Genomic DNA, 9,639 nt, shown 5'->3' on the forward strand with positions numbered 1-9,639 from the left:
TGTTTTTGATGCGTCCGTGTGGATGTTTCCATGATGAGCACAGAAACCAGAGAGCTTCGTCTGCTGTCTTTAAGCTGTCTGGAACATGTGGACTAATGTCCCAGCTCTGATCCCTGATCTGGTTTTTGTAACATTTTATATTTTTAGACAAAAACCCTGTATAGAAGAATGGGACAGAAATCTGCTCTAAACCCAACTCCTCCTGTCTCCTCTGTTGTTTGGTTCTCAGTTCTCGTGGAGTTTTGTGTTTTATATTTCTGCTCCTTCAGCTGTTCACCATCTGACTGGATTCAGATCCCATGAGTCATTGTTGGGACGGGGTTCTGTGGAAACTGTTTTACAGACATAAACATGGAGCTTCACCTGGTTCAATTGGACCTCTTTATGGTCTATCGCAGGATGAGCATCATCAGACTGCTTCAACCTTCAGCTGTGAAGGGATTTCTGTCATTGAGAGCTTTTATTCTGGTGTCTGAAGACTCACCAAACCCAAGCCTGTCTGTTGGTTCTTGGTTCTATAATTCCTGGTCTGACAGTATACTTCAGGGTTCATAGATGAAATAAACAGGACTCAGACTCATTACGTACCTCCAGAGTTCCTGTCTTTGGTGTTTTTCCAACTTGGACCAGTTCAACTCAGGATTGTTCTGAAAAGACAGATCAGAACCAGAACGGTTTGTTTTCAAACTGCAGAGAAAGGAAATGTAAGTATCTGAGAACCAAACAGGTGCTTGTTGTGTTAGTCCGAGCTCTCTGATCACAACTATTTTAATAAAACCTCCACAGATTCTGTCCACATGTGGAACCTAAACAGTTTGGGCCTCTTTTACATCTTAAAGTCAGGAATAAACTTCTTTCTGTAACATTTGTCTTTTCAGGGTTTGATAACGTTTCTGTAAACTGCAGCAGTTCTCAGAATGATTTGAAACAAAATTTAACCTCCAAACCTGAACTTTCAGATAATAATTGGTGATTAAAACTGAAAATACCAAGAAAAGATTTGGTAACTTTCTACACTTTTAACTTGGAAGGTTTTGGATTCTTCTTATAGACCGTCTGTGGTGGATTAAAGATCCAATGTTAAACCCAGAACCAGAACCTCTGTGATCCACTTCAGTGCTGCTGATAAACACAGATTTAAACTTCTTGATATTTTTGTTTTTGCTCAGATTTCGGAGCTCGTTCTGCAGGTGTTTCTCCTCCTCTCTACATGCGGCCGACACACAGATTCATCTTTCAGTGGTGATTCTGTCAGGATGGAACATCTGCTGTTAGTTTATAATTATTCAGAGGAAAAAAACATCTCAAACTTCCATCTGGTTTGACTTAAAGAACCTTTGAGTTCATCTCTTCAGTAACAGAGAGTGGAGTTAGGTTTAACCCTGTCAGTATAAAAACTTTACATTTAATGCTGGCCCGGTTTACGTGGCGATAAACACCGGAAGAATAAATCTGCCGCTTGAAGCTTTACGAGGTGCAGTGAATGTCTCAGATCTCAGAGTTTCTGTGTTTCTGAGATCCAAGAAGAACGTCCCAGGACCAGCTGGGTTCTGGTTGCCTTCATCCTGCTGAAACCCAGTTTCAGTTCAGCTCTGATGGTGTCTCGTCTTGGGTTTCTGAGATTCTGCCTTCTGGTTCCAGACCGCCAACGGATCCAAACAGAGGCAGACTCACCGGTCCATTAAACAAACGCAGAAACATGCAGGATGTTCAGGAGGTTCTGGTCCTCCCTGGTCCTCCCTGGTCCTCCCTGGTCCTTCCCGGTCCTTCCCGGTCCTTCCTGGTCCTCCCTGGTCCTCCCTGGTCCTCCCTGGTCCTTCCTGGTCCTTCCTGGTCCTCCCTGGTCCTCCCTGGTCCTTCCTGGTCCTTCCTGGTCCTTCCTGGTCCTCCCCGGTCCTTCCTGGTCCTCCTTGGTCCTCCCAGGTCCTCCCTGGTCCTTTCTAGTCCTTCTCGGTTCTTCCCAGTCCTCCCTGGTCCTCCTTGGTCCTCCCTGGTCCTTTCTAGTCCTTCTCGGTTCTTCCCGGCCCTCCCTGGTCCTCCTTGGTCCTCCCTGGTCCTTTCTAGTCCTTCTCGGTTCTTCCCAGCCCTCCCTGGTCCTCCTTGGTCCTCCCTGGTCCTTTCTAGTCCTTCTCGGTTCTTCCCGGTCCTCCCTGGTTCTTCCCGGTCCTCCCTGGTCTGGCAGGCTCCAGCAGGATTCTGTCACATTAATCTTCATGTCTTGGTGATGGAGGGTCTGAGGAGGCTTGTTGGTCAACTGGACCAGGACTGGAGGTTCTGGACCCTGGTGGGCCTGTTTCTAACAGGTCAGACAAAACTCAGGAGAAAAACTCAAAGCCAGTCTGACATTTATATCCTTCTAAATATAATTCAGTTGTTTTAACTGAACTTTTACTAAAATATTCAGTCTTTTTGTTTTGATCGTTTTATTTTAAATGAATATATTTACTTTATAAATCAAGATTTAAACTCAGCAGCTCGGTCTTATATAAATGAATTAGTATTTGACTGATTCATCCTGTAAAAAACACAAACTCCTGTTTGATCACTGATTCAGACCCACAGGAAACAAAAATAAGCTTTAATTTTCATAACTGTTTTTGTAATAGTGGAAAATAATAAAAATAAACTGTTAAACTGACTGAAGTTTTCTTTGATTGTATCTTTTTATAAATGTTTACCTGCAGCGTCAGCTGTGTGTGAGCGCCCTCTGGTGGCGGACTCCAGTATTTTCTGTTTGGGCTCATGAAGCTCCATCCATCCATCCATCCATCATCCGTCCATCCGTCCATCCATCCATCCATCCATCCATCCATCATCCATCATCCATCCATTTTCTTTACCCACTTCTCCATTCCGGGTCGTGGGGAGCTGGTGTCTGTCTCCTGCAGTCACTGTGCGAGAGGCGGGGGACACCTGGACAGGTCGCAAGTCCATCGCAGTCCACCTAGGGACAGTTTTAGAGTCATCAATTAAGCTAACATGCATGTGTTTGGTCTGTAAACCCATGTGAGCACAGGGAGAACATGCAAACTCCACCCAGAAAGGCCCCAGGCCGGGAAGCGATCCTGCAACCTTCTTGCTGGGAGGCAACAGTACTAACCACTACTTTTCCAAATAAACTAAAATGTTCTAACAGCTTGAATATTTTCAGTAAACTAAATTTGTTCTTGACATTTTACTTGTACGGAATCAGACTTTAAACAATGTCAGTCATGATATCAGGAGCTAAACAGGATGTAAAAAGTTACATTTGATCATGAAAACTCTCAGATAACTGCAGCGTAAATACCTGACTGCATTACCTTCAGGAAGTACTTCGTTACTTGGCTTTTAGCTCCTTTTCTGCCTGTGAGGATAAACTCTGGGTTAAACAGCCCGTGAGCAGCGCCTGTCAGGATAAACCCCGGGCTGCACGAACCCACAGGTCGTCCTTGACAGCAAGAAGCCAAGATGGCGGCCGCCGCGGTGAGGACGCTGGGCTCCAGTTTGGGTAAAAACCTCCGAGAGATCCGCCTCCACCTCTGCCAGACCTCCGCGGCCAGCAAGGGGCCCAGGTGAGGGGGGAGCCGGGGTCCGGAGGGCGGGCGGACCCGGTTATACTGAGAAGAGGTGACCGGAACCGGGAGAGACGGCGCTAACAAAGGCTAGCAGCTAACAGCTAGCAGCTAACAGCGACAGGCTGCTGCTGGGAGGACTTTTATATAAACTGGTTTTATTGGTTTATATTTTCACCCAGCAGGTGTCTGAGAGGACAAAATAAAACATAAAAACTGTCTGAATTTTTCTTAGAGGTTAATAAACCATGAGAAACAGCAGCAGGAGGCAAAAATGGAGACATTCCTGCTGCAGAAAATCCTGAAATTCTAAAAATAAAAGATTAAAATAAAAGATGGATGGAGACATTCCTGCTGCAGAAAATCTTTAAGTTCTAAAAATAAACGATAGGAGCAAACTGTTTCCTGGAAACAAACTGGCTAAAGATTGAGAGTCCGGGAAACATCAGTGTTTCATCTTCTGTTTCCTGGTGGATTTATTAATAAATAAATACAAAATACTTTTATACTGATTGATTGAAAAGTTAAAACGAAGCTCTTTTACCCCTGAGTCTGCTTACTTCTGGAAATTAAAATAAATAGGCGTGTCCTGATGTGTGGGCGTGTCTTGCAGGGACTTTGTGGAGCAGAACTACGTGACCCTAAAGAAGTCCAACCCAGACTTCCCCATCCTGATCCGGGAGTGTTCTGGAGTCCAGGCCCGTCTCTGGGCCCGATACGGTGAGTCCTGCCGCTCGGCACCATGGGAGTTTTATCAAGAGGTCTCACTCTGCTTCCTTTCTGGAGATCAGAACTCAGACTGATGTCAGATGATTGATTTTCTTTGTTTGTTTGTTTGTTTGTTTACTCAGATTTCGGTAAAGAGAGAAGCATCTCCGTGGACAACATGTCAGCTGATCAGGTCGCCAGCGCTCTGCAGAATCTGGCTCAGTCCAAATCTTAGTCCCTGCCCCTCTGAGTTCTGGTTCTGGTCCTCTCACTTTGTTTCCTGTTAATGTGTTGATATGAATAAAGATATGACAGTTGCCTGGTTCTGATTGGTTCTGACGGGTTCTGATGCGGTGCCACTGGTCTCAGTTTGAAGGGAACCAGTTTATTGGGTCTCTGGGTGGTTCCTGAGGTTCTGGAACTGATCTGGGTCTTCCTGGGAGGTCACTGCAGGGACGTGCGGTCAGGGGAGGCAGAGCCTCACCTGCCATCATGACAAGAAAAACAAAAGATAACTTAAAATGAATATTAATATTTGTCCACTGATCTTTATGTATGACTAATTTTTGAACGTTTTTATAGTCAAAATCGCTGAAATTGCATATTTCCTGTATAAATACGAGGGTGAAACATGAGGTGCTGCAGCAACGAGCCGAGCCTCTGAATGTGCAATCCATCACAAACTGCAATTGGCCCGTGCCTGTTGCCGTACCTCTGCATGTCGCCAATATAATGGTTTATATAGCCTGATTTTCCACAGTCTGGCTAATGTCTTTAACCATTTACGTTTAATGTTTGTTAGTAACATATTTAGTTTTGCTGAGGGGACATAAAACTGCGGTGAAAAGGCGAAGGGTGAGGCAGGCAGTACTCTGCTGCACTGAAGGGGGCGCACGTGAGCCAACGGGAGCTTGTTGCTGCTGTCCTTTCACGCAGAGGGGAGTGAGAGTCACGTGCACTGCTGCCAGCCGTTAACTTGTGTTTTACTCCATCAGACGGTGTTTGTAACGTTTCTTCTTATCTTTAATACGTACGTGAGAGAGAGTGTGTGTGTTCAGTGAGTTGAGTTCAGCTGAATGACAGGATCCGGACTGGATCCGGACTGGATCCTGATTGGATCCTGATTGGATCCGGACTGACTCTGGTTTGGGTTTCACTGAGTCCTGCTCCAGAATTTGGAGCTGCTGCTTCAGCCTCTGATGGAATATTTAAAGTTTTTAGTTTAGCAAAACAGCAGAAAACTAAATGAGAAATCTGTGTAAGTGTTGCTTAAACAGAATTAAATTAGAAATATATATTTTATAAAACCCAAAATAAACACGTTTTATCTTTAAATCAGGATGTTTTTTGCAGAAAGTAAAGAAAAAACAGCTGAAGAACAAACATTAAACTTCCTGTTGATTAAAAAAAAACTTTTTTATCTGTTTTTTAACAGAAAATTGACGTTTTTTGATCTGAATCACAGATGTTTCAAATCAGGTAAGTTACTGTGCAGCTGACAGGTTTATTGGATCAGAACCTCCAGCTGGTCCTGGAGAACCTTCAGTAGGTGGAGCTGCAGTGACTCCTCTGACCTGCAGGAGGCGCTGCTACGGGACTACAGAGTCAGATAGTTTTGATCTTTGACTAAATCTATTTTCTACTAAATGATTTATTCAGACTCAAAAATGTAATTTTCAATGGACCGATTTTTTATATTTGTGTATAATTCATAAATTAATAACGAGCAATATATTAAAAGTTCTCTAAAATAATAAAAGTATTAATGTTTCAACGTTTTTGAAATGTAGACCTGAGAAGCAGGAACAGATGAATAATAATAAGAAATGAAGATAAAGCAACAAGCAAAAGACTTTTCATACTTTGTAAATGTAAGAATCCGTGGATCCAGCTGTTGTTTTTCTCCTGCTGCAGTGCGCTCACCGTCCTCCAGGGGGCGGTGTCCGAACTTTTACTTCCGGAAGTGACGTCGTTGACTCAGCGGCGCTGTAGGTAAATACGAGGGCAGAGAAGCTTACAACACAACGTTATAACGAAAACATAAACACCGAGCTGTAAAGACTCCGAGGCACCGAGCTTCAGCTTCTTCCTCTGCCGGGATCGAAGTCTCCTCAGCCCGCAGGAGGCCAGCTGCTGACCGCAGAGATGCCCGAGAGTAAGTCTGTTAGCATGCTAACACTCCGTTAGCAGTTTTAGGCCAAAATAAAACGATTTTATTTTTAAATATGCTACAGTGCTAAAGACCTGTAGTAGATAATTCCGGAAGTATCATGTATGTTTTTAACACTTGTAAATATTTTATGTATTTCTTTTGTTGGGACCAGCAGGCTCAGTTAGCTTAGCTTAGCTTATCTTAGTTTAGCTCTCCTCCTTTGGGAGCATCGCGCCAGCCTCCGTTCATCTTTCTCCGGTTTGAAGCTGATTTAAGGCTCCGTTCAGCTACAGCTCAGAGTTTTATTAATGCTGTTGAATCAAAGGTCGGTTGATCTCTACTGAAATGTCAACTTTAATTTTGCTTGATCAGCTGCTCAACGCTTTTTGTTACACCACAGCCTGGTCTTGTTAAATCTGAACCTTATAATCATACAGGTATTAAAACACTGAATATAATTAGTGAAACCTCGTTCACGACCTGTTGTGGTTGTCAAAATGCAATCCACCTCAGACCTGGTCCAGATGCTCTGCATGTTCCTGTTTTTGTAGAATCATTGATCAATAATAAGATAAGTTCTCAGGAGTTTCCACATGAGCTGTTTTTAGTTCTGTTCACTGTTCATGAATCCATCTGTCAGTATAACAGTTATCTATGAGAATGTTGTTTAAAACAATTCTTTTAGAAATCAATAATTATCAACATTTTAGCATAACATTGAATTCAGTTATTTGCATATAATCCAATTCACAACTTAATAAAAGCCAGTCAGTAAAAGTTATTTCTCTCACCTCAGTCTCCCATCCTGAGCAGCATGTTGGTGACTGTGGGAAGGAAAAACTCTCTTTAAACAGGAAGAAACCTCCAACAGAACCAGAACTAGGCTCAGGACGAGCGGCCATCTGCTTTGACCGGCAGGGTTAGAGGACAGGAAGGAGACACAGACAAACAGGAAGTGGTCCAAGTGTAGTTTCAACAGAAAGTCCAAGAAAAACATGTCAACAATAGAGAGAATTACAGCAGAGAGAGGACATGTGGACAGAGCTCAGGAAACCCAAACAAGCCCTAACTATAGGACTGATCAAGAAGGAAAGTCTTAAAAGTAGACATGGCGTCAGCCTCACGGACAGAAACTGACACAAAGTGTCCCACTGAGACCTTCAGCGCCCCCTGCTGGCCGCCTGTTCTCTAACATCCTGTCTGGTTTACAGCTGAGAGTTACTCCAACCCTTTGGCCCCTGAGGGCCACGATGTGGACGACCACCGAGGATCCGCTCAGTGAGTTCTGCTCACACGGATTTACACGCTGCTGTTGTTGTTGTTGTTGTTTACCTCTGCTCTTTCTGTGTTTTCAGGTCTAAACTGACCAACGATGACTTCAGGAAGCTTCTGATGACGCCGCGGGCCACGCCCACCACGGCTCCGCCCACCAAGTCCCGACACCATGAGTGAGTGAGGATATGAGGAACACTTGGTAACGAGTGTTTGAATCAACAGAGTTAAAATAAATGTTTGTTTTTACTTCCCAGAATGCCAAGAGACTACAACGAGGATGAAGATCCTGCAGCGAGGAGGAGGAAGAAGAAGAGGTCAGAACTGGACTTTAGAATCGTGTTCAGGATCAATAAAATATCAGAGGAGAAACAACAGAACCAGTAGTTTAACTGATGTTTTTACTGTCAAAATAAACCCAAGAAGAACGTCCTAACCTTCTTGTTTAATCGGGTAATAAAAACACTCGATCAGAACCTTTTATTGGTTCTGATAAATATTTTTACAGCTGAATAAAACTCCTGTTGATGTTTCGCTAACAGACATGAGGTCATTCAGTCTGAGGCTGAATAGACCCCAAATGATCCAAACCCTGATCAGTTTTGAGTCATTGATCACTGATTAAGGGCAGCAGTGGCTCTTCCTGTAACCGCAGGGTTGCTGGTTCAAACCCCCGCTCTGTCTGCCTCAGCCGTTGTGTCCTTGGCTGAGACACTTCACCTGCCTTGCCTCCTGGCGGCGGTCAGAGGGCTCTTTGGCGCCGGCGTCATGGCCGCCTCACTTTTATCAGTCCAGGGCAGCCGTGGCCACAACGTAGCTCACCGCCATGAATGGGTGGATGAATGGGTGAAGGACTGAATGTAGTAGAAGCGCTTTGGAGTCCTTGGTCTACATAAAGTGCTGTACAAGTGCAGAGCATTTACAATTATCATTCCTCCTGCAGTTATTACGCTAAGCTACGTCAGCAGGAGATGGAGCGAGAGAGGGAGCTGGCTGAGAAGTACCGGGACCGAGCGAGAGAGAGACGAGACGGCGTCAACAAGGACTACGAAGAGACGGAGCTGATCAGCACCACGGCCAACTACCGAGCCGTCGGACCCACCGCTGAGGCGTGAGTCCTGCTGAGGACAGAAACCCGTCTCTGAAGATGAGACATTGGGTGATCTGACTTCATGTTTGTTTCAGAGACAAGTCTGCAGCAGAGAAACGCCGGCAGCTCATCCAGGAGTCCAAGTTCTTGGGAGGTGATATGGAGCACACTCACTTGGTGAAAGGTCTGGACTTTGCTCTGCTGCAGAAGGTCAGTCTGAGTGTTGGAGCCGTGCACGCTGCTCAGGTGGACCCTCCGGCTCTGTAACACACCTGAACCTGTCTGTTCCAGGTGAGAGCTGAAATCACCAGCAAGGAGAAGGAAGAAGAAGATATGATGGAGAAAGTTCAGAAAGAAACCAAGTAAGGATCGGGTTCAACCTTTCACTTCCTGCCGCTGCTTCATAAAATCCGTCAGTGAAAAGAAAGTGATGTTTGTGTGTGTCAGGAAGGACCTGGAGCCAGAGGAGAAGATCGAGTTCAAGACTCGCCTCGGTAAGCCCCGTTAGAACCGGATCCAACAGAATGATGGACGATGCTCTGATACACTAAACAGCTGCTCAACAACAACCTTCATCTCCTCCTCGTCCTCAGGTAGGAACATCTTCAGAGTCATCTTCAGGTCTGGAGTCCAGGAGAGGAACGAGCTCTTCCTGCCCGGCAGGATGGCGTACGTGGTGGACCTGGACGACGAGTTCACAGACACGGACATCCCGACAACGCTGATCCGCAGCAAGGCTGACTGTCCCAGTATGGAGGTAAGACCTGTCCCAGTTAGACAGACCTGTCCCAGTATGGAGGTAAGACCTGTCCCAGTTAGACAGACCTGTCCCAGTATGGAGGTAAGACATGTCCCAGTTAGAC

The 9,639-nt window shown here is 45.1% G+C and overlaps 2 protein-coding genes and 1 long non-coding RNA gene across 3 annotated transcripts in view; 2 read left to right on the forward strand and 1 right to left on the reverse strand.

Moving 5' to 3' along the window:
- Nucleotides 1-3,398: 3,398 nt before the first annotated feature.
- On the forward strand, nt 3,399-4,579 carry ndufa2 (NADH:ubiquinone oxidoreductase subunit A2). Its single transcript, XM_017404803.3, has 3 exons — nt 3,399-3,554; nt 4,168-4,274; nt 4,406-4,579. Exons 1-3 carry the CDS (start codon nt 3,451-3,453, stop codon nt 4,495-4,497), a joined length of 303 nt encoding a protein of 100 aa, XP_017260292.1. The 5' UTR covers nt 3,399-3,450; the 3' UTR covers nt 4,498-4,579.
- A 57-nt stretch (nt 4,580-4,636) lies between these two features.
- On the reverse strand, nt 4,637-6,217 carry LOC119616832. The gene is made up of 3 exons (XR_005232888.1): nt 6,125-6,217; nt 5,297-5,458; nt 4,637-4,746 (listed from the first exon to the last, which is right to left on the reverse strand). It is a non-coding gene; the product is annotated as an uncharacterized LOC119616832 (long non-coding RNA).
- ik (IK cytokine) overlaps nt 6,206-9,639 on the forward strand; it is a gene marked incomplete at its 3' end in the record, with an annotated part of 6,248 nt that continues 2,814 nt past the window's right edge. The window contains 9 exon segments of the mRNA XM_017404802.3: nt 6,206-6,417; nt 7,626-7,692; nt 7,770-7,862; nt 7,944-8,003; nt 8,630-8,797; nt 8,872-8,986; nt 9,068-9,138; nt 9,224-9,270; nt 9,370-9,533. Coding sequence (XP_017260291.3) covers nt 6,408-6,417; nt 7,626-7,692; nt 7,770-7,862; nt 7,944-8,003; nt 8,630-8,797; nt 8,872-8,986; nt 9,068-9,138; nt 9,224-9,270; nt 9,370-9,533 — 795 coding nt within the window.

Source organism: Kryptolebias marmoratus, unplaced genomic scaffold (assembly GCF_001649575.2).
Source record: "Kryptolebias marmoratus isolate JLee-2015 unplaced genomic scaffold, ASM164957v2 Scaffold79, whole genome shotgun sequence".
Classification (NCBI taxonomy): domain Eukaryota; kingdom Metazoa; phylum Chordata; class Actinopteri; order Cyprinodontiformes; family Rivulidae; genus Kryptolebias; species Kryptolebias marmoratus.

Bases quoted from the DNA above. Each gene is read 5' to 3' on its own strand.
- ndufa2 (XM_017404803.3), top strand. From the start codon at position 3,451: ATGGCGGCCGCCGCGGTGAGGACGCTGGGCTCCAGTTTGGGTAAAAAC. The intron at 3,555-4,167 runs GTGAGGGGGGAG...CGTGTCTTGCAG, and splicing joins GCGGCCAGCAAGGGGCCCAG to GGACTTTGTGGAGCAGAACT. The intron at 4,275-4,405 runs GTGAGTCCTGCC...TTGTTTACTCAG, and splicing joins CCGTCTCTGGGCCCGATACG to ATTTCGGTAAAGAGAGAAGC.